The sequence below is a fragment of the Peromyscus leucopus genome, chromosome 22, assembly GCF_004664715.2.
Source record: "Peromyscus leucopus breed LL Stock chromosome 22, UCI_PerLeu_2.1, whole genome shotgun sequence".
Lineage (NCBI taxonomy): Eukaryota > Metazoa > Chordata > Mammalia > Rodentia > Cricetidae > Peromyscus > Peromyscus leucopus.
Window position 1 is genome coordinate 32,346,215 of NC_051081.1, and position 24,827 is coordinate 32,371,041.

General features: G+C 48.0%; 1 protein-coding gene across 1 annotated transcript; it reads right to left on the reverse strand.

Moving 5' to 3' along the window:
- Positions 1–574: 574 nt before the first annotated feature.
- Positions 575–24,035, reverse strand: Lbh (LBH regulator of WNT signaling pathway). The gene is made up of 3 exons (XM_028873742.1): positions 24,010–24,035; positions 21,243–21,345; positions 575–1,199 (listed from the first exon to the last, which is right to left on the reverse strand). Exons 1-3 carry the CDS (start codon positions 24,033–24,035, stop codon positions 1,011–1,013), a joined length of 318 nt encoding a protein of 105 aa, XP_028729575.1. The 3' UTR covers positions 575–1,010.
- Positions 24,036–24,827: the final 792 nt, after the last annotated feature.

The following is a 24,827-nucleotide window of genomic DNA, read 5'->3' on the forward strand; positions in this document are numbered from 1 at the left end:
CTGGAGTGGTGCTGCTGCAGGTCATAGAGGTGACCGTTCATAGCAGAGCTGGGGACCGTCCACCTGACTGCTGTGGCCAAAGGAGAAGGAGGGGCAGACCTGGCGGAGCTAACTCTCCTACCATTCTGCCCCATGGGGACTTGGTAAGAATTCTCAGGAGACCCACAGTGGAAGGAGGCACTTCCACGCTGCAGCCTTGGAACGTCCCACAAGGGCAGGAAGTGCTCTGGCTATTCCCCAATGTATCAGGAGGCAAAAAAAGGGCAAATAGGGAGGGAAAAACTCAAAAGTACTATCCCTTACAACCGTCCAGGTCCCTGGGGGCTCTGAGAGCCTGGCACAGCTGGGGCAGAGTCCGTGGGCAGAACAGGTGGACACTTCCGCTCCTGTGTGGCCCTCCAGCTGGCTTTGCAGGCAGTTTGTCCTGGCCCTACTTCTCTGTGGGTAGCCAACATGCTCGAAATGAAAGCAAAGGCTGGCGGTGGTGAGCGACAAGACGAGATGAAAACCTTAATTGTCAGGTGCCCCAGCAGCCAGAGCAAATGCTGGTAAGCACTTCCTGGCTGTCGTTCTCTTTAAAAAAAAAAAAAAAAAAGTGGGGTTTGTTTTTTGTTTTTCTTTTTAACCCAAAAATGTTTCTTGCTCACTTGCTCACCCCGCCCCCCACAGCCAGAACCCCCAACACCATACACACACTGCCTCTGGCACTGGAGTTCAGATAGGGATCTCAGAAGCAGCACCCCTTTCCCACACCCCCACCCACACCCCTGTTCTCAGCAGCTTCCTTTCTCAGCCTTGCAAGTTGTCAGAGGGCTCCATTGCTCAAAGAATTAAAAAAAAAAAAAAAAAAGACAAGAAAAGAAAACGGACTTGGTGATTTTTCAGGTGCAAAACGGAAGCCTCATTTGACGTTTTTCAGAATGATTGTGGCTCACTCTCTTCTTCCATCACGATGGGAAAAACAGTTCAGGTATGCTGGCTGGCACGACCCGGGCGAGCCTACAGGGTCTCTACTGTTCCTTCTTCTCTTTTGCTGTCTCTTCACAGTTGTCCTGCTCATCCTCCTGGACCAGGAACTCCTCGGGGGGCCACCGGAGCTCCCCGCTCTCCACCTCCCCCTCTGTGGGCTCCACCACGATGGAGGGCAGGCGGTCCTTCAGTTTGCAGCAACGGTCGAAGTCCGACGGGTCTGGAAAGATCTGGAACGTCAAAGAGCAAAGCAGACATCTGGTCACATATATAGATATCTGAAAAGAGAAACTTGGCTTTTCCCTTACACACTGACACACACACACACACACACACACACACACAGAGAGAGAGAGAGAGAGAGAGAGAGAGAGAGAGAGAGAGAGAGAGAACACTGGCTGTCTTCCAGGGATTGTGTTCTGCCTTCTAGACACTGTGGGTGTAAGAAAGGAACCAAGAGAGTATGTTCTAGGGAAAACTATCCCTCAGCCAGACTTTTCTTCTAATTCTGAAGCTCAAAATGTGTGGCTCATACCACTGAGCAAAAGGGTGAGGTGTAACTCTGCTTGTACTGTTTTACTTCTAGATAAAAGAATGGACAACCATGTCCTCACAGTATGCCGGGCCCTGCTTTGGAATAAGCACTTCATGCTTACAATCCACATCATACAACAGACACTAAAAACACTATGTTCCCTGCCAGAATAATTATTGGTGCCTGGAAGAAATAAACAGCCGGGCTCTTCATCATTTCAAACGGACACAGTCAAATGCAAGTGTTAAAAATCCCAGACTTGGGCACACTAGTTGCCGAGGCCCCTTTAGCCTGAAATCAACTAAGACTCAAGCTCAGGTGTGCTCACTCCCACGCTCCGGCCTCACCTGCCACCTTTGGATCTTCTTGCAACTGCCAAGTCAAAGCCAAAGCCAGATCCAGGCAAGGCCTCTCCAGTCACAAGCTAGCTGGGGACAGAATCCATGGAACCTTCCTTTTCTTCCCCCTGTGAGCCACTCCTGGCTTCCTGCCAGCTGTGCACCTGGAGGACTCGAATCTCTTTCCAGAGTCCCAGGGAAGAGGCTCCATAACATTAAGGCCCACTGTCTGCCCAGTGCCGACCGAAACACTGAGCCAGGCTGTAAAACTAGGAGCCAAGTCTGGCTTCCCTCTGCACATACTGCCTGCCCTGTGACTACAGCTGACCCAATTCTTTGCCCAGTAGCTAAGCCCTTAATCCTCTGGGATGCTGGTCCCTTGCCATTCATAGCCCTCAGTGACACACCCAAGAAGAGAGAGGAACTTTGGTCTGGGAAATCTGGGGCTCACCAGACCACTGACCCTTGGCACCTTCAAGGCCATTCCCTCCTACTTCTGTGTCTAACAGACAGGAAACCCAGGCCCTTGAGGGGAAAGGAGACTTCCCTGAAGGTCACACAGTCTGTGCATGGCAAACTCAAGTGGATGGAATGAAACTTTTTTTTTTTTTTTTTTTTTTGAGAATTCCTGGGAGGTTCCCTGCTTTGCTGTACTCAGAGGGTAGAAGATTATCCTTCCCCAGGTCTGTGGTACTCCCAGGGTGTCTGATCTCCCTATCCTCGGACTGGGCCACAGGCCACGTGGGGCTTCTGAAAAATCGCAGACCTCACAAAGCGTCCCAATCCTTACAGACCAGTGATTATTAACCATTTATCCAATAAAGGCCTATTGCTTGGGATTAAGCCTTAAGCCAGCTGCAGGAGCACGCATCGTTAGAGACTTAAAAGGGCTCATAAAAAGTATCCATAATAGCAGCCAGAAGGAAAACCAACCAGGGAGGGGCTGGGCCCACACAGGTCACGTAGGCCTGGGGAAGCTGACCACCATCTCCCGTTCTGCCGCCTGCCCACTCCGATGTTGGCCCTTGGACGTCGTGGTGTATTCACATGAACAAGTGTGAGTGGAGAGCAGGGTCAGCCAGGCTTTGGAGGGTGGGGGGGCTTTGCTTACTTCTATGGAGTTGAGCCCTTCTTGGGGGGTGAGGAGGACATGGGGAAGCTTCCAAGCATGAGCCCTGGAGTGTGGTGCAGGCACTCACTCTCCCGTGAGTGTGGAAAGCACACTTCAGTTTACAAAGCTCTACCAGATGTCTGTCACTTCACTGAGACATCACTACCACCTTAGGGACAGCAAGAGTCTGGGACTCTGAAGGTCACATGGCAGAACCAGGGTTCAAATCTCATCCTCAGCTAGGATATACCTGGGTCATATTATCACTTTAGTTTCCCAGATGGAAAATTGACCGAGGGGATCAGGACTCAGGTCCCCCCTTGTCCTACTGACTGATGTAGGCTCCAGCCCATGGACAAGGATGATTATCGAATAAACAGCAAGTCCAATAAACAGAAGCCCTAAGTTTTCCTAGCCCAGACTCTCATCCTTGTAGACCTGAGATGTAGCTGTGGGAGCTAAAAAGAAGCCTCTGGACCAACCTCCTACCTTTCCCAAGGCAGCTTGTGGCATGACTCAGAGACATAAGAACCCGATTCTAATGATCACTCAAGCCACAGAATAACAAAAAGGATTAGAGGCAGCCCAGGCCAGCAACAGAACAGCTGATTCTACTCCAAGCTAGGAAGCTGATGCTGATAACGGATGAGACCATTGATGAGCAGGACCTCCAGCTTCATAATAACTGTATCAAGTAGGTAGTGGTAGATCCCTAAAGTCAGAAAATGAAGACCACATTCCTAGAAATCAGCTGCTCTGGGACTCAGATGTCTACAGGACTCCAATGAAGTCTTTTATTTGGTTTGAGGACACTGGGCTGAGCCACAGCATCTGGATCCTTACTTACTATACCCTTGACATCAGTTCCTGACCTCTGTCAAGTCCTCTCAAGCTCCCACCTCAATTTCTCCTCCAGAGAAATGAAGGGGCCTTCTCATCACACTTCTCATCACAACTTGGACTCGATGGGTCCAAGTTGGTGAACACAGAAGCAATGGAATGCTTTAAGGACAGAAGCAAAATCCAAATCATAATGTCTTCTTTGCAGCGATTCCCACAGGTCTGGAGTTAGTATCCACTCTCCAGATGTAAAGCAATACTATTAACAATCAATGGCTTTCATAACACAGTCTGGGTCTTTTAAATCCTTGGGAGGCAATCTGAGCATCTGACAGCTGATACTGAGGTAGTTGTAGTGCAAGACTTTTGCACTGTGACTTGCTCAAAGCAGGACCCATTAAAAAGGAAAAAAATGTTTTTTTGTTTGTTTGTTTGTTTTCGGGACAGGGATTCTCTGTGTAGCTTTGGAGCCTGTCCTGGAACTCACTCTGTAGACCAGGCTGGCCTCGAACTCACAGAGATCCACCTGCCTCTGCCTCCTGAGTGCTGGGATTAAAGGCATGAGCCACTACCACCCAGCTCAGGAAAAATCATTTTTTTACAGAGCTTGTATTTGTAAAAATTCACTATAATAATTACTCTAAGCCTTTCACTGGAGATTTTATTTTATTATCAGATCACACAAATCTGTGCCTCTGAAAACTATAGCTCTCTCCAAAAATAAACAATAACAACAACAACAACACACATCCTGTACCAGAACAGCTTCTGTTGTTTCTTGGGGAAAAGACAGAAAGCCTTGCAAAGTGTTTCTGAGTCTTTTGCCAGCACAATCTTATCTCCGACAGCTGCTTAAGAGGCTGACCCTGGGGAGGTCAGCATTTTTCCACTAAGTCATGGTTTTTAATCATCTAGGCAGCAGAAAAATGAGAGGTTGCACCTACAATTTGATGGGGTGGGAAAGGCAATGGAAGAAAAAAGAAGAAAGAAAGAACTCCCGTTCCATTTGCCAAGCACAGGACAGGTATGGTTGGGAAGGCAGGCAAACAGCACGCGCGCCATGCTGCGCTGCCCGGCAGAATCTGGCAGAGAACAAAATAATGCCCCTGCTCCAGAAACAAACTGCTTCTGGTTAAACCTTCACGTTTTAGCGCCCCGTCTTCTCTCTGGGCTGCAAACAAAAACAACTGGAAACCCCCTCTACGGGAAAGGCTCTTCAGAAAGACATATGGGAGGTTCCCACTCCCATCCCCAGCAGGGCGAGTCTAGAAGCAAGCATCCAGAAGTCCTATCTATCCCTTCCTATTTCTGCCATCACTGCCCTCCACAACCAGCTGTCCCATTCTGGGACACCCAGGATGACAGCATGGACAGAACTAATGAGCACCAAGTTCCCACCTACACAAAGGGATAGAATCTTGTCAATCACACCCGCACCAAGAACATCTTGAGTCCTACACAAGCAGCATGCTGCGTAGCCCTGGTGACCGTGAATTTCACAGAGGACACCGCTGCAGAGGTACCCTTTGCCAGATGCTCCCTCATCACAATGGGTCCCCGCATCTTGGGAACTTGAGAAGACTCCATTGAAAGGCGAAGGAAGCTTTTAGGAGGTGGTCTGCGTAATGTAGATGGCCAGCATACTGGAGTTTCTGGCTGTGAAGGCTAGTGTAGTCCAAGAGAATGCTCTGCTGTCATGAAAATGTTTTCTATGCTGTCCAGTCCAATGGCCACTAGTCATGGGTGGCTAACTGAACCCCTGAAAGGTGACCAAATTTTACATGTGACTTAAACACAAATTTCATAAAAATTCAAACAGCTACCATATTCAAGCTACATAATTATGAGGACAATGAAAACAGGGTTTTCAGGGAGACTGGAGCTCCTGGATTGGCTGACCAATACTAGTGGCCTCAGAGCTGGGAGCTGTGGGGCTGAGGCCAGGTTTCGAGAGCCCATGAACTTAGCCTTTTGCTTGGGCTAGAGAGTCGCTGGTGAGCCCGCTCCCATTTCATGAACAGAGAGGAACTGAAAGACAAAACTAGGCCTCCAAAGGCCCCAAATTTGGAGACCTAGCTATCAGCTGTCTGCCCTTCAGCCAGGTGACCTAAACCTAGCTGCCTCTGGGGTGGGGATAAGAAAGAGTTGCCTGGCACCTACTACGGAAAATGTGAGCAAGTCTAGTCTTTGTGGTCCTTCTCTGTCTGTGCACTGCAGGGCCATCATCTCGACAAACAAGATGATCTGGCCACAAGGAGGGTGGAGGGCTCCGCAAGGAGCTGGGAGATGCTAATGGGGAAAGCAGACACCAGTAAGTGGGGGTAGATGAAAGGTGCTTAGCTGGACACAAAAGGCTAATTACCAGCTATGCAAGCTGAGACATCGGCGGCCCTGGATACCCTGCTCCTCTTCGCTGGGGAGGAACAGAGGGCAGAAGAAGCTGAGGTGGGAAGGAGGGAGGAAGGCCTGGGAGAAATCGTCAGGCTAACTCCCTAAGGCACTGTGCACAAAAGCCACACAGTCACCCTTTCCCCTCCCCAGTTGCAGACAGCAACAAAGAACCAAGCCCAAGCCAACTATGGAAAAGAATGGCTCTTCTTACAGGTGGAGCAGGGCTTCGAAAAGTCTGGCTTTTACCTTGTCCCTAACCCTTAATATCTTTGTGGCTTTGTTTGGGTCACTTTAATTTCTCTGAGCCCCTTGAAACGAGGGAGTGGTTTGTACTCTGCAGGGTTTTCGGGGATGGTGCAGGGTCCCGATGCACAGCCTCTCTCGCCCCTCTATAAATATTATAAATATATTCCTCTCTCGCCCCTCTATAAATTTGGATTTCTACTAATGCTGATCTTACAGGGCTTGGGAGAGAGTCAAACCCAGGTATGTGTGAACATGCTCTGGAAACTCTTAAATTGCTAATGCTAGCCCTTAGCAAGTAGAGCAAGGGTCCCCGAGGAGCACTTAGAGCAAGGGCCTGGAAAGCCAACAACTGCACTCTGTAGCTAGGGACAGGAGCAAATGAACTACACTCTGGGTTTGTACTCACAACTTCTATGCCAGGTTCTTTTGAGAAAGACCTGTGATGTCACTGCCTCTATTCCCCTACGATATGGATTAGGCCAGCTGGAATGGAAACCACTCTCTTGGCCAAACCCGGTTCTCTCCATGGAAGCCCTGGGAAGTCTCTAACTCTCCTCCCTGGGCCAACTCCAGGGGTCTTCACCCAGAGAAGTCACATACCTCCTGAACTCTAGATTCTCAAAGCCTGGAGTTCTTAGTTTTCCTTGAGAGCGACAGCGGATCTACCCTCTTAGCTGTCTGTAACAGCGAGCAGATCTCGCTGCAGAGGAAGGGACGAAGGAGCAGCAGCTAATTCAGATGAGCAATAGGCCCTGCTCTTAGGTCCTTAAGCTACACATCATGGAAAGAACTACTGTCTTTGAAATCTGACCTCCCACTATCTTATCATGTCGGTAGCACTATTAGCACCTTCATGTCTTTTCAATGTAGCAAGGGGCTGGGAAAAACACAAGGATTCTCCCGGGGCAGAGGGTTACAGAGGGGCTTCAGGGCGGCCAAAATGTTATCCAGTATTGTATGATCCATCTCAAATCTCAACTTTTCTCTGAACCAAAGCTATAGGACATCTAGCTCACACCGCCCTGTCCTTCCCTGGTGCTTCTAATCTTTCAGGGCACTTGAGCAGACACTTGGCCTCTGTAACAACTCTGAACCTCCTTCCTTTGGATCAAAGATGCTTAAGCGCCTAAGCCTTAAAACTGGAAGGAAAAGGAAATCCTTGGGATAAACACCATCTTTCATAAACATCTCTCAAACACACACCCATCCTGCAAGTCAGAGGTTCCAAATTCCAATTAATTAGTACTAATGGCTCCTGATAATGCTGGACCCGGAAACAGATAAAGCATCTGGAATAGTAGAGAATGTCCACAAAGTTCTCTGCGGGCATAGATGACTTCGAATATCTATATCTTATCAAATATGGGTATCATCATTAACCCTTGAAAGAAGATGACCTCCTGCCAAGTCTTCCCAGTTCCTCTCCCCATCTTCCTCCATCAGCATGACACACACGTCCGATGACTACATCTCCTCTCTCAGAAAGTCCAGACTGGCCCAGCTGCCATTTCAACCATCCCTTCTTCCTTCTTCATTTTAGAGACAAAAGTCTTGAGTCTTCAGCCCTGGCATCCTGGTCTGGACTATGCTTCCTAAAACCCTACATTACAGCTTCCAAAGTCACCCCTCAGTGGAAACACTCTTTCTCCCAGGACAACTCTACTATCCTGCCCCAAGGCCTTTGCTAGGTTTCACTCACTACCACCTGTACCACACATTACCACATCAACTTCCCTTGCTCCAAAAGTAAATCATCTGCTAATGACCCGCCTTTAAAGGTACCATAAAAAGGGTATCCCCCCAACAAAAAGCTGCCTGATAGTAATACTCATCTCACTAGCTGATAGCCCTACTCCTCTCCTCAGCCACAACCTGTTTGAGAGAAGCCACTTTCAAGATCCTTTCCGGGAGGAAGCACAGATGAGATGAAAATATTTTCAATCATACTCACGTTCCATTTGCTTTCTACACAGTGTTGACACTTACACTAATGATATAAAAAGCCACAGTTACTGAAACTGCTGGCACTTTCACAAGTACAGCCAGAAATGTGTGTTTGTCATCACTTATTATCTCTCACCTCACATGTTTGAAACAAAGACAAACAACAACATCAATAACAACCCTCCATGAACTCCACATTCATCCCTCTATGAACTCCATATTCATCAAATACCGACTCTTAGATCATGTTTCCATGTTTGGGGTGGTAAAATGCAAAGTTAAAGTAAAGCATTTCTGCTGCTTACCAAGGTACCTGGGTTATCCCTAATAAGAGCACTTACATGGTTGAGTTGCCAACTAAACTAGCCACTTTTCCAATGGACCACCTTCATACTTGAAAAAAGACTGAAAAAAAACAAACTATGGTTATTCCAACATGCATGATTTCTCAAAAGTAAGGAAGTGATCTGTAGTTTCAAGGGAAATGGCTGATGGTATTTATCACCAATAATAAAAAAATAGGGCCCTGAAGTACAAATTAGTATTTTGGAAATTTTTTTTTTTTTTTTTTTTTTTTGTTTTTCAAGACAGCTTTCTCTGTGTACTTTCGACTTTCCTGAACTCACTTGTAGCCAGGCTGCTCGAACTCACAAAGATCGCCTGCCTCTGCCTCGAGTGCTGGGATTAAAGGTGTGCGCCACCACTGCCTGGCTGGAAAAATTTTTATCGGCAGCCATGATACAAATGCTTGATAACTTCCTAATACTTGCTAGCTTCTGATGAGGACACAGGAGATATTAACTAATAGGCTTTTTAAAAATATATTGCACAATGAAATGTGTCACCATTTGGAAGATATGAATAACTTATTTCCAAATGATCAGTGCAATACACTACAAAACTGAACACAGGGAAAAGAAACAAGCAAAGTGCAAGCCAGACTAGTAAATTTTAATGTCACAGTACAAAAAGTTCTCTCACGAGGTTTCATCAGAAAAAGCATAACGTTTAATAAACTACCACTTGGAAGCTGGAGAGATGGTTAAGAGCACTGACTGCTCTTCCAGAGGATCCAGATTCCATTCCCAGCACCCACATGGCAGCTCACAACTGTCTGTAACTCTAGTTCCAGGGGACCCAACACCCATGGCAAACACCAATGCATGTAAAATAAAAATAGATAAATTGGGGGGAAAAACGAAAGAAGAAACTACCACTTGTTGTTGAGTGTGTAATCCTAGCCCTTGGGAGTTAGAGGCAAGGAGGATTTGAAATTCAAGGTCATCTTCTGCTACATAACAAGTTGGAGGCCAGCCTAGGTCACATGAGGTCTTGTCTCAAAACAATGTCAGGGGAGAGAGGGAGGGGAGAGGAGAGGAGGGGTGGGGAGGGGAGGGATGGGGAGAAGGAGAGAAGAGAAGGAAAAGGGAAGGGAAAGAAATGGAAAGAAAAGAAAAAAAGACTACCACATTTATGGAAAAAACTGTGAAAATATTTCTCCCATTCCTAACTACATAATCTGTATAAGCCAGATTTTATTCATTTACTTCAACCAACACATATTGTAACAAATTTACTCATGGGAAACACACATGAGAATCTCACCATTAGACCAGACATAAGAAAGATTTAAAGATGTGTAAAAAAAAAACAAAACAAAAAAAAAACAATGCTTTTCTTCTCACTAAGATTTTCTGTTTTGGAAAATATAGTTATTTTATGAAAAACTATTATTTATATCAACATATAATTGCTTCATTGTTATTCTAAATAAACTAATAAGCAAAAATTGAAAAAATCTGTTTTAATTCCTGAAATAATAAATATAAAGACATAACACACATAAACAAAAGCTCATAAATTTTTTTTTTTTAATTTTTTTAAGTATTAAACTGAAACCCAAAGTTTAGAAGCATCGGCCTAGAGAGAAAAAGCATTCTCAGAATGATGGCCAGGGAAATCAAGGCTGAAGACAACATACACGTTAACACTGGAATACAGTTGAGTAGAACATCACAAGTGCCTTCGAATATGTCAAAGGCTAACATGGGGACCAGAGAGCAAAGGCTTTCAATCCTATGTGAAGATCTAATACCGGGAGGATTTCCTGTCATCATTCATCAGTCCAAGAAAATGACAAGATTAATTCTTACTACGGATGAGGAGATGGAGGCCCACAATGGCGACATGAGCCGCCTGAGATGGCACAGAAAACACCCAAAACTGGCAGTAGTGACAGTCATTCAGATGACCTCAACCCCTCTGAGTGGAGGGGTTCTGAGCTCTGTGTTCCTGGTGGTGCCCAAAGGACCCCTGGGTAACCCAACACCACATGACTTTAGAGGAGGGCTCATGTCAAGATGACTAGTCCACTCTCCAATTTGCCTCCCACTCCGATACTGTAGTACCACAGCTCTTCTTCTGGAGGGAGGGGTGAGAGGGTGTCTGGGTATGTATGCCTTTTTGTTGACATAATCACTCGAAGACTTTGAAACAACTGCACCTCCTTTTGCATGCCCAAACACTCCTGCTCTAACCATAGATGTTCACACCTTAAACCAGGATGGATATACTGCTCTTTTAACTATACTCAGTGTTAGGCTCAGCACAGCAGGGCATGCTTATATACGCAGCACTCAGGAAGTCAAGGCAAGGAGGATTTATCCAGAGTTCAAGAGCTGCACGCTGAGCTACAGGCCAGTCTGGGCTGCAGAGTGAAACCCTGCCAGAAAACGAAACAGAAACAACAAAAAGCCCCACTACTTTGACAAAAACAAACAAGCTAAAAACAAAACAAAACTCTACTCAGGGTATTCTGAGAACTATAGTAATTTGCTATCAACCATTTTCTACTAAAACACTTATAAGGAAGATCCTTAGTCAACCTTAGAGTGTTTCTTTCTCCATCTGAAACTGGATTCCTACTCCATTTTTAAATGGGATTTATTCTTTTTTTTTTTTTTAATTTAGACAGTGTTTCATGTATGTAGCCCAGGCTAGTCTGGAACTCACTGAGTACCCCAGGCTTGCCTCAAACTCATAATCTTTCTGCCACATCCTTGTGAGAGCTAAGATTACAGACATGCACCACCACGCCTGACTGGATATTCTTCTTAATATCTTCTTATATTTTCAAGGTTTTAGCCATTGGTTTTTGCATACTCCCCCTCAACAAAAAGATCTATTATGTATATAAATTGACATTTTAAAATGTCCGGTAACCTGAAGGTTTTATCAATTCAAATTTTCTATATTGGCTCAATGTGGCTATTAGTACCTAACTGATCAATAAACGTATCACAAGTAATTACTAAATACAGAGGTTAATTTTTATTGGATAAGTTTCTCACTGTGAAGGGAGGGGACTACCTGGACATATTGGGTTTTTTATTTTTTATTTTTTTTCCCAGACAGAGTTTTTCTGTGTACCAGCCCCAGCTGTCCTGGAATTCATTTTGTAGACCAGGCTGGCCTCGAACTCACAGAGATCCTCCTGCCTCTGCCTCCCGAGTGCTGGGATTAAAGGCGTGTGCTACCACGCCTTGGGGGGGGGGCATACTGCTTTTGAATGGTCCATTTCTCTGATGCCCCTAAAGTCTCTACCCCATGACCAGCATATCTCTCTCATAAAGAGACAACAGGAAGGTGAAGGAGGGAATTAGTGGAGCATTCCTTCAGAGTGGCAGTTTGTGCCAAGTCACAGAAGGAAGCCGAAGGCGAGGGCATAGACTTCCTTAGAACCCCCCCCCCCCCCGTTTCCATGTCCCCTGGAGGGTTTCTGCGACCCTCTGGGGCAGCTGCCTTTCTGTCTTAACACTATGTGAGATGTGCAGCAGCGTCTACACAGGGCATCACCTCTCTGATCCTGAAGTGCTGGGGGAAACAGTCAGGACGCACCTGGATGCAGTGAATCACACTTCAGGGGGTAAATAACAGAGGAGTGCAGGAGTCATAACTGAGTACTAACTGTCACGGCGTTTCTACCAAAGAGGGTACTCAACGTTTGAAGGAAAAAAAAGTCCTTCGTGGCCAGTTCCAGTGATGGCCCCCTAAAGAACCACGCTGCAACATTTCCCACTCCCGGGAGCAGGTATCCACCAGCCTCACAGCTCCACCTTATTTTTCCGTTATATCCGTGTAGGCGTCATGCTCCTTTTCTACTCGCCTGTTTAGAATATACTTGCTTAAAAACCAAACTTCATCACCACAGAAATAGACAACGAGGCAGCGTGCGCCACAGGCAGTGTCATGGAAAGCACTGGCATTTCCATAAACCACCAGGAGTACGGGACCCTACTTGAACACTGGCCTCCATTGCTTAGATGCACCAGAAGCCTTGCAAACTTGCTGGATAGATGCGAGGCACTCATTCAATTTAGATTTATTTTTAAGTATCCAGTCTATCCTAACATCCAGAGAAGCAAAGGTTCTTAACCAGGAACTTCCCGTGAGGTAAAAACCCAGGGACCCCAAAATGGTTCCTAACACTAAGGATGCCTTTGGCCGAACTTCATGGGTCTGTACAATTGTATTGGTGTTTTCAAGGTTACATTAATAGAGTGTAGTAGTTTGAATGTAACTGGTCCCCATAAGATCATGGGGAGTGGCACTATTAGAAGGTGTGGCTTTGTTGGAGAAAGTATGGCCTTGATGGAGAAAATGTGTCACTGTGAAGGTGGGTTGTGAGGTCTCATACATGCTCAAGCCATGCCCAGTGAGACAGTCCAGTTCCTGTTGCCTTCTGATCAAGATGTAGCCAGCACCATGTCTGCCTGTGTGCCGCCATGCTTCCTGCCACAATGATAATGGACTGAACCTCTGAACTGTAAGCAGCCACCTCAATGAAATGTTTTCCTTTATAAGGGTAGCATGGTTATGGAGTCTCTTCACAGCAATAGAAACCCTAGCTAAGACACAGAGTAAGAGACAAACAGAACAATGGCTAGCCTGTATACATTTGGAATCTAGAGAGTATATCTTGTGTTAGCTATGGGTCAAAATATGATCACTAGCTATTTTTTCAATGCTGGCTAAATGTTTCCTAAGCACTCTTAATTATCATCATGCATGTAATAAATAATTAAGCTACAAGAAGCTTTACAACATCAGAACATACTAAAATAATGAAATGCCTTCTGACCCCACCCACCTGCAGGTTCCACCATTATCCCATCTCTATAGATGCTACAGCCCAGAGATGCTGCCATTTGCTTGAACTTTCAACGCTGACAGATTACATCTTGATAAACTCATTGACACATTCTGTTTTTTAAGGTACTATATAATCAAGAGGCTTTATGTCGTTGGCTCTCTCTGGATCGGTAGTTCTATTTCCAGGAACTTATTCCACAGAAACAATTTAGGGTTGTACAGAGATTTGCAGAAAATGATGTTCAGGGTAGGATTCATCATAAGAACAAAAGACGCCACAACCTAGACATCCAGCAATAAGAAGTGGTACATATAGAATGAAATACTGTTTTATAATGAAAACCAGTGACACGAACAGAGTCACAGTATTAGACTAAATGGAAAAGGATTTGCTACACATTGGAAAATGTGCACAGACAACCATTGAAAGTAAACATGCCCAAATATTTCAGTGGTAGGGATGTGACTAGGTCATGCCTCTTTGGTCTAGTCTGCTTTGCCACATTCTGTGAAGAATAAATATTATCTTTATAGCGATTAGACATACACATCCAGCCACACTTTTACCCTTTGACTCAGAAATCCTACTTGTAAAACTATTCTAAAGAAATAATATAAATTATTCACTAAGATTTATATTAAAATTTTAATGTAAACTATCACAGTATAAGAGAAAAGAAAATATGACCTAAAATTTTCAACAAGAAAACTGTGAAACAAATTATCATCCAACCTCATGCTATAATGTTAGCTTTTCCAGGGTATAGTGGTGGGTGCCTACAAGGGAGGCTGAGGCAGAAGGACTGTTGAGAGTTCAAGGCCAGCCTGGGCTACATAGTGAGTACAAGGCCAACCTAGGCAACTTAACAAGAACCTATCCCAAAATCAAAAGCAAGAAAGAATGTTGGGGGATGTAGTTCAATGGGAAAGGTATTGTCCAGCATGCACAAGGCCTTAGCTTCAATCCCCAGGACCATAAGAACAAAGAGAGAGCTCAATTATTCTAAAGATAATTGGTAGTGACACCATGATGCTGGTGACCAGTGCTATTTAGAACCTAAGACCAGAACGAAGTGTCAATTCTGACTGCATGCAGGGCGCTCAAAAAGAGGGTGAAAGATGAAGGAGTGTTAAAAATTGTGAGTTCTGCCAGGTAAATGTGTGAAAATCAGAAAAGAAAAACTGAAGAAGAAAAATGAACGTTTCCCAGTAGTCAGCCAATTTTGAAAAGCATAAAAATAACAATATGCATACTTTATCAATGAGAACAGGAAATGACCGACAGAGAGGGGAGGAAGAACCTTCCTGTAACTACAGCACTCTAGCCGGAAAAATAAAGCTCACTGCTGCACTAACATTCCGCTTTCTCAGCTATCTGGCAGAGTGGGAGCATGGGGGACTTATGAACACTTATACCTGCGTCATCTGCAGGGATGGTCATGGGCAAGTATTTTATTTTATGGTCTCCAAAGTAAAGGCAGAAAAATCAATTCAAGTCCTGGGGAACCAAACATCTCTACAATGACGTTTGGGATGCTCTCCTGGCTTAATCCAGGCTACTTCACATGAAGGATCTAGAACCCTTTTCCCCTTGGGCTCCAATAAAATCCCTGGCCAAGAAGCAAGCAGTCAACACAGTTTTAGCTGTTGGCGGCCTCTACTGTAAGACCTAACCACCACCACCACCCCAAAAAAAATAAATAAATAAACAAAAAAACAAACAAACCAAAACAACATCAAAATGCTGTCCCAGTACAAGGTGACAAAGACAGGTAGGAGGAGGTGGAAGCCATCCCCACCCACCCCTGAGGTTCACAGTACTACCTCCATAACACTTGGAGATACTCTGGGCAGAGCCAAGCATTGTTTCTGAGGCAGCTTTGTGCAGTCAACAGGCCAGCAGCAGGCCAAGGATAAACTGCAGGACACAGGATTTGACTGGTTGACACAGATCCTTGCTGGGTGGGAAGGGCAGGCAGGCAGAGGAGAGGCAGGCAGAAGCAGCACTGTGCCTCACCGGGCTGGAAAGGAAGGAAGCCTCTGCGAGCTGCGGCCCTGTGTGAATGAAGTACTGTCTTCATATCCTCTAAGGATTATTTCAGACTCGGGCCTGAAAGATCATCTCAGGACATTTGCCAGACACCCAGGAATAGCTCTTGGCTTCAGTCACAAGATTCACCACCCAAATGCATCCCTTTTCCTCACGGTACAGTACAATCCTCCTTTTCTATCCAGCGTATGAGACTGGACGGACTGGGAGAAAATGCTGATCTTGTTAAAACATTTCACCATGGGATTGCCAAGGTACAGAGATAGTCTCGGCCCAGGAAAGGGAAAGAGGAAGCGCCCAATCCATCATTCAGTACTCATTAAGCATCTATTTGTAGGACACTGGGAACAAAGAGCAGTCTAAGACATAGGCCCTGGCTCTGCAGCATGATGAACACATGGCCACTGGAAGAGGGAGGGTCAGACCCAACACAGGCCTTTTTGAGAGAAGCTGTATGAATCCAGTGTGCAGCCGGCTGGCTGGCTGGCTGGCTGTGGAAAAAAAAAAAAGCCTGCTCTCTCTATGGCCAGGCACAAATACACTGTTGTGCCCATGGGGGTAGGGGAGATGAAGTCTCCCATGGGAACAATTCCAGCCATCTGCAGGCCCTAATCCAGGGACTTCCCGCAACAGTGAACATGACCTTTGTGTCCAGGCCTCTAACATGAAAAGGAAGGTGCTGGGCCCTCCTACAGAGAGGACTTGCAGTGCAAAGGTGTTGTGTTGGCACAGAAAGAGCCAGTGCCACTCAGAGGAGACAACTCATGCCTCTCCGTCCAATGGACCGACTGTTGCACATCTCATCACTGAGAGCGGAGGAGGAGAAGGAGAAGCGCCAGGAAAAAAAAAAAGAGAGAACTTGCCACAATCCCAGCAATGTGCAGTGTCTATGGCTGACCATCTCCTGCCACGGGCTTTGGGGATTTTAGCTTTATGTCTCTCTGGGGACAACCGAGGCTTTTTTAAAGTCTGATGTTTGTGAAAGATGATTTCCTGGTGACTATGAGACCTGCAGGATACCACGATCTCACATACACTCATTGAGTCCTGCGGCCCTCTCTCCAGGGCCGAGCTACAATTAAGGCTCCAGGCCTGCAAGAAGCAGACACTAAGGGGTGACAAGAAAGGCCAACCCACGCCTGTCCCTCTCTTTACCCTGGGAGATGAAGGGGGAGATGCAGGAGGCTCTTAGCTCTCTGGATCAGAAGGAAGGCATGGGGTGTCGGTGGGGAGACAGGACGGGAGCAGTGGGGTGCTAGGAGGAAGTGCTCCTGCTAGCCTTCTGGAAAGGAGAGCCAAAGTGCCTGCCTGAGAGATGATGTCAAAGGTAGGCATGCATGGCCCAAAGTAATAGCAGGTGGAATACCAACGGCAACCAAGGAAGAGCCTCAGGAGGGGCTGTGGCGGTAGCCCAGGTTGGCCGAGGGTTCATCTAGAATGTACGAGACTCTGGGTCTGCTCTCCAGAAGCAGACATGGCCACACAACTCATAAGAGGGTCTTAAGCTCAAGGTCACTCTCAGCTCCATAGAGAGTTCTAGGCCAGCCCGAGCTAGAGACCTTGTCTATAAATAAATAATATAAAAAACGAAAGGAGTCTAGGGAAAGATAAAGGTATCAAACCTCGGACCAGAAGCTAAGGCAAGGGCAGGTTTAAATGTGAAGGTACCCTAAACTATGTACCAGGAGAAGTTACAGGGCAAGGCTAAAATGCCAGGGCCCCTTGGGGTTCATCAGCATAAGGACTCATAGGGAAATTGTCTGGATCCTTCCCCATACGGAGCCCTGGTCAATTTGAGAGGAGGCCCTCAAAGAAACATATATCCTTCCTTATACATCAGACTCGTACAGTAGTGGGTCTATAGAAAGCAGACTCTACCAGGCATCCAGTGATGAGTCGGCACTGAATGGCACACATTCCTGTCCCCTAGGCTGGTGACTGACTGGGAAACCCATAGATGCAGCATTGGGATGGAGCTACAGGCCTGAAGGACATAAATATCCTCACAGAGACCCTCCTACATGGCTCTGAGAGCTTGCGGCCGCCCACAAGCTTGAGCTAAATGTACTAGGCTTTCTAGTAACCATTTACTCACCCACCCCATGGGGTGTGATAATTCCTGCCAAATAAATGTGCCACGTGGGTTTCACTTATTTGAATGACTCTCCAGATGGATAGGAAGACAAAACAAGGCATTGGCTCCAGATTTTCATACACGCTCACAAAGTGGCATGAACTAGGGGCTGAGGAGGCTGTAGCTGAGTTGGTACAGCGCTTGCCTGGCATGTATGAGGCCCTGGGTTTGATCCCCTGCACTGCATAAACTGGACACTGTAGTCTCTGCCTCTAATACCAGCACTCGAGAGCTGGAAGCAAGAAAATTAGGGGTTCAAAGTCACCTTCGGCTAGTCTGGGGGATACATGAGACCCTGTCTCAAAAATAAAAAGTATTATTGGTATGAATTTTTAAACAATAATAGAAGGGCTAACCTGAACCCTTCAGAGGATAAAAAAGGACATGCATTCAGGGTCTGGATAGGTATGGGCTTGACCCATACCTTCAGCAGGACCTTCAGAGGCCACCGTAGAGGTAAATGTGGCTAGTTTCCAAATCAGGAGACTCTTCCCCTTAACACCTGCTCTATAAGCCTAGAGGTTCCTAAGTGGGAAAAGGATGATGGATGACTAAAGGAGACACAGCTGATAGCAAGGCACCCCTGCCACCAACGACCTGGCCATGCGAAGGTAATGCAGAGTCCACATCCTGAAAACCCAGCACAGCATCAGTGGGAAGTTTAAAATTCAACCCCAAGCACAGGCATTGAAAGAATGACCACACACAATACAGAGATCACAGGGAAACTTAATTTGGGGTGGGTCTGGCAGGTAGGGGAATGACTCGAAAGTCCAGTGGGTCACTTATATGATGTGACCTTGTCTCAAGGTCAAATTACAAGCCTGAGAGTCTATTTCATGTGCCAAGTCAGGATTGATGTCTCCAGCCCTTACTCAGTTCCTTGGAAAAGCAGGTCTCGGTAAAAGCCACATACTATTATTATCCTCCGGAGGAGAGCCAAGAACAGAGCGCTGAGTTCCCACCCTTAGCTCCAAGCAGAGCCCAAGCAAGCAGGGCGACAAGCTTCAGCCAAGAGCCGGGCCCAGCCAATTCCCAGGGCATTGGTGGGAAAGCTTTTAATTTGATGGCACCAGTTTTGTGGGGGCCCAGAGAGTACCCATCATTTGCCAGTTGCCAGACCAGCTCACAGCGGAGCCCCACACTTGGCACAAACAGGCTGCCAAGGAGTATCTGAAACTTTGTAAAACGACATGTGCGAGATGGGATTGCCCCCTCAAGGCTCTCATTTTCTTTCAAAGCCCAGCCCTTGCTTGGTTCCCTATTTCATGACACCTCAGATTCTCTAAGAGCACAATGCCAGTGTCCACACATAGTTTGGCCAGGCTGCCTATATTCCAGAAGTGCATGTACATGCTGGTTCCCATAAGCCCCCAGGCCCTGGATGCTGCAACCGGGTACATCAGACTAAAGGTAGAAAATGCCTAGTAAACGCTGCTTGGCTAAACACTATAACTTTCTCTTTTTTCTTCACCAGACAACCTAGAGCCTTTTTTGAAATCATCTATGACAAGAGTACTTTAAAGTTCCAGGTAAGAAAGAAAAAAAAAAAAAAAAAACAAGAAAAGAAAAAGTTCCAGGTAAGCTATTTGGACACTGGGCAGTAGTCCCCATGCAAGGGACAGAGGTAGATTTTCTGGGGACTGCGGGAACTGAATCCTCAATACAGAGGCAAAAGAAAGGTCTTTGGGGGGGGGTCTTTTTCTCAGGAGGTGTCCAGACACTGCAAGAACCCAGAAAAGCTTTTGTTTGTCTCCGGCCACCAAAGCCCCAATTCAGTCCTCTACCCAGCATGGCAGTCCCCTCCCCCACGTCACCTGTGATAAGGCTCCTATCTATTAGAATGTCCTCAGGAAGGTGTAGGGCTAAGAAGATGATGTGTTTAAAAGAGGATCACACACACACACACACACACACACACACACACACACCACACACACACACACACACACACACACACACACACACACACACACTGACAGCTCTGGCTGGAAAGGTTCTGTAGTGGAAATCTACAACCCGGAACTGAAATATGCCCTCACCTGTAACCAAGACATTTAGTCTGACTCAGAGGCTTGGAAACTGGTATCCAAAACTACCCTGGCAGGTGGGCCGAGGAACTTCTGTACTTCCCGCCTGGTCATGGGGCCCTCAAGGGCCTCCCTTAGTCCTTCTCCCAGAGAAGAAGGTTAGACTAGCCTTGAAAGACCATTTTCCCTTAGGCCCCTCAACCCATGGAATCCTTATTTGCAGCCAACAAGCGAGGCCTGGTATGTTGACATAAAACAAAGAGCTCCTGTACCACCCCCCCCCCCCCCCCCCCCCCGAGCCCGTCTGGTATCTGAAGACATGTTTCCAACCTTTACTTTTATCATGGCTTCTCTTTGATTACCCCCCCCCCCTCATCACATGGCAGCCACCCCAGCTTCTCTGTTTGTTTCATTCTTTACCAAAGAAGTGTGTGTCCCTGAAACAGCTCTAAGGAATAAGCAGCTGAAGTAAGTCTAGACTCTAGCAGAGCTGGCCTAGGGTGAAGAAGACACAGGTGATGTCAGAAGATCCATCAGGAGTAGAGATTCGAGTCCTCAAATGGGTCAGGGCTAGGGAGGGTCTCAGTGGAAAGGTGGGTGGGCATTCCTTTGGAGCTATAGCAAAGGATGGACGAACTAGTGGGGACAAAGCGTTTGGCATTCTATGCTCCATTCATCTTGCCTGGGCTGGCCACTGTACACAATGCCCTAGCCTCAAAATATTCCCTTCTGGTTACCTCTCTCCTCCAGAACGGGCCATCTAGGGACTCTCTGGAGATCCCAAACCAGTTGTTCCTCCCAGAGGGAACCAAAACGCTCTCTTGCCGGCTGGGATGATATCCTCCACTTTCCTGTGATGTTGAGGTTTCCCCACACTTAAAGAGCACACTGTCCAGGAGTGAGAAAGGAGCCCCCCACCCCCACCCCCACTCCCCCGCTCTCTTTTGCTGTCCTATGTATTTATCTCCACTAGACAGGATGATCCCTTCACTACATTCTAGTATCAGCATCCCTAAGAAAGCATCCTCTTTGGCTCTGTTTAGTTTAAAGGTGAACTTTGAATCAGCCAGTGAACTATCACTCCGAGAAGACAGGCAACCATTCTCCTATCAGACCACGCTTCCCATCAGCTGCATTTTTACTACATACGGCCTGGCTGGGAAGAGCATTCTTCTGTTACTGAGAGAATCAGGATAGCTGGTTAGTGATTTCAGTTAATGTCTCCTGAACCCCTCGGTGGCCCAGGCACTACAAATACCTTAAACTCACCTTCTCACCGTGCTGACTCTTCAACATAGTCCTATAAGATTCAGACCATTGCTGCCTCATTTTACAAATGAAGAAACCAAAGCTCACTGGCAGTCAAGGACTTTCTCAAGGTGACATGGCTCTTACAGGTGATACTGGGATCCCCAAACTCTTACAGGTGATATTGGGATCCCCAAATCAAGCTTACTTCCAGTCCCAGAGAAAAGCACAAGGTCCCAAGAAGTTTGAACGCACCTGATAGGAAAGGCCATCCTTCCGGGGGCTGAGGCCAATCTCTTCCATGGATGGGGTGTTCATCATGACCTCAGTCATCTCAGCCGATCTCAGATAGTCAGGGCTGTGAAGAAATTCAGACCAGACATCAACCCATGCACACGTGCGCGAGGGCACATTTCTCCTCTTAGCGACTTTGTGGCCCTGAGATCAGGGGATTGGCCTAAAGACAGGACGAGAGATGCTCAAACAGCTCACAGCAAAACAAGCTCGCCTGAGGAAGCAACCTTCAAACCCACAGCGCTGTGGCTTGCTCATCCCCCGAGACAGACAAAGGCCCCACGCTCTGCAACTTCTCCTTCTACCTCCAACCCCTACACAAAGCAAGCTTGGGTTTTCTATTAAACAAACTAGAAACAACACTACACACACACACACACACACACACACACACACACACACACACACCATAGGTAGTGTCTACATGAAGCTAATGCCGCTAGGTTTCCCCCCTACCACCTCCCATTTTTCCACTAAGAATAAGAGTAATCTTGCCCATGAATTTCCAATGGGAACTGCACAGTAGACTTACATAATAACAATAACAGGCCAGCCTCGGGGAGACAAAGTCTAATCATGATGCCTTCTTAACTGGCTCTGTCTGTCTGGTGCCTCTTTAGGCAAAATGTCCCACCCCAAGGGGTCAGCTTTTCTGCAAGCCTCACATCTGCCATCCTGCCTGCTTCTGTAACCCTAGCAGCAGCTGCTCCCAGCTCCCAGCATGAAACACATCCCCTGGATTAAAAGCCTTCAGGATACACAGATTCTGATTGCAAGGAAATTTCCAGAGGGGCCAAGTTGGCCCACCAATGGCTGACATGTGAAAGGACTTTGTACTCTCTAAGCAGGGTACAAACGGTCCATTATCCTTGCACAGACCATGGGCATACACAGAGTTCAGTATGCATAGTGCCAAATACACATACCAAATCCAGGTACCCACGACACAACACCCAGTATTTTCACTATCATGTCTGTGCACGTGGTTTGAAAAAAAAGGAAAAAAAGCAAGGCAGGGGCAGGCTTTAGAGAGACGACATCTATGAAAACAGGAAGACATGAATCCTTTTTTTTTTTTTTTTTTTTTTAATATACCAGATAGGGTAGAAATGGTTTTCGGCCCTGGCAATTGAAGCAATCAGTTCTGGGAGCCCTCATCATCTTAGAGAACTGTGTGATCTTTAACAGAACTACAGAGCCTCTCTGAGCTGCAGGATCCCTGTTTACTTCTAAGATGCTAACAATGCATAGTTATGTCTGAAGGGGGAAACGTTGCCGGCATCTAGCAAGTGCTAATGAACAAAATAATCATAAACCTTAATGGGTGAGTGAGAGGGGGCTAATATCCCGGAGGGCTCCTAACATCTGCCTTATTTAATTTTGAGCAATGGGGGGGGCGGGAGGGGGGCACAAAGCCTCCACCACCCTTCAAAGCCTCCACCCATAAGATAGCTGACTTGTCTGCACCTGAGGGGGTACACAAGCTCCCAGTGTAGGGGTATTTTACTTTCTTTGGAAACTCGGGGGCCCCTCTAATCAAAGCTAAACTAGCAGGGGGCAGAGACACTAAGAGAGAGTGACAGGCTTGGGGGGTAAGTTTAGGTTGAGAGGCTAGACTTTCACAGTTTCCTCCCGGGTCTGGAAAAGCTGCCTCCAAACCCCAAAGAAGGGAGTCCGTAGAGCATCCGCAGGGCTGTGACCAGGTTCCTAGCGGCGGCGGTCTGTTCTTTCTGGGAACTGTGGCGCCGGCCCAAAAAGTTAAGACGAGAAACATGAACTTTCTGAGTTCCTGGGCTAAGCCGAACAGCGCCGTGGCTAGGGCCCACTTTCCCTGGGCTCGGAGCTTGCCTTGGACCTGGCACCGGCTCTCCAAGGCCAGCACCTGCAAGCGCGCTCCAGGACCACGGGAGCTCATCTCCGGGTAGCGCCCCTCCTCTACCCCACAGCAGGAAGGAAGAAGCAGCTGGCTCGCACGTCCCAGCAGCTAAAGGCCTCTCCCCGTATCCTTCCCGGCTCTGATCCCCACAACCCGATCCTTCCCGGCTGGAGGCAAACCTCTGCAGCCCCCGACCGAGCTGTGACCGGTTCTCTTCGGCAATGGGAGAGCCCACTCCTCCCCGACCCCGGTCTTCCACAAAGGCGCGTTGGATTTTAGGGGCCACGGAGAGCAGGGGTTGAGAAGGTGCACCGTGCACCCTGCTTGTGTGTGCGGAGAGCGTGTGTCGTCCCCGTCCCCCGCCGCCCCCCAAGCTCTGCAACCCGGGCGGCTGCACCAGCTCAGCCGGGCTGCAGCCGTCCTCGACGCCAAGACTTGCGTGCAAACAAAAAGGAAAAGGGGAGGGGTCGGGCGAGCCGGAGCCCCCTGCACCAGGCAGGACTCATCTCCTGCCGCCCTCTGAGGACAGGGGTTTCCTTAGGAGGCTTCAGGCGCGACGCCGGGTTCTCCCCCACCCAATCGCCACCATATCCACACCCTCTGGCCGCCACTTAAGTGAAGGTTCCGAGTTCACTTCCTTTGTCTGGATGCTCTCAGCACTGCCTCCCCCAACCCCCAGCTTCGCAACCTTGACGTCGACTCCTGCAGGGGCTGAGGCGGCGGGTTAGCCAGCCCTGGGTGTCCGTGCCACTCTCTGGCCTCGCACGCACCCGGAGCCGGCACGAGCCGGCTGCCGGGCCCCCGCAGCCACCTGGGTTAAACGGGCATCCGCCTCAGGCGCAGGATACTCACCAGTGAATGGGGAAATATACAGACATGAAGTCCTAGGGGAGGCTGACCCACGCCCTTGTGATTAAAAAAAAAAAAAAAAAAAATGGTCACTGCGTCCCGAATGAGGATGACAGGAGCGCGGAGGAGAGCAGCGGGCAGCCGAGAGCGGGTACTGGGCGATCGCCGGTCCGCCTTCCCGAGACAGCCCCGGCTGCCAGCGGCGTCGGCAGTGCAGACCAAGCTCCCCGCTCTCCACCGAGCTCCGGGTCCCACAAAGAGCCCGGGAAGCCGCATTTATAGGAGCGGGGGCGGGGCCTGTCCGAGCGCGGCTCCGCCTCCCCTCGCCCACTCTTAGAATAACGTCACCAAAATCATGAATGGCTTCGGCGCTCGCCGCTCCCGCGGGCGGGCGGGCGGCGGCGGGTCTGCACTCCGCCTGAGCTGGTTCGCCGCAGCTACGACGAGCCCGGCCCCCTCCCCACGGCTCCCAGGCGCGCGCGTTCCCGAGCTGGAGTTCAATGTCAAGCCGGCTTCCTGTCCGCAAATCCGCAGCGTCCGCAGCGCCCCCCCCCGCTCCCCGCGCACACCCCGGGACTCTAAAGGCTGCGGGGATGGGTGGGCGTGAGGAAGGCGTTGGGACCCACTCGGGACGTGTCAGCTCGCCGGGGGAGGGCGCCATTCCTCCACCCGAGCGCCTGGCGCCGCGTTCTCTGCGACTCCCACATCTCAGGACCCCCTTCACTGGTCATTCCATGCAAACTAGGCCTCTCTTGGGGATCATCGCCTGCGGCCCCTCCGGGGCAGATCAGGAAAAAGAAAAAGACAGGAAAGAAGGTTGC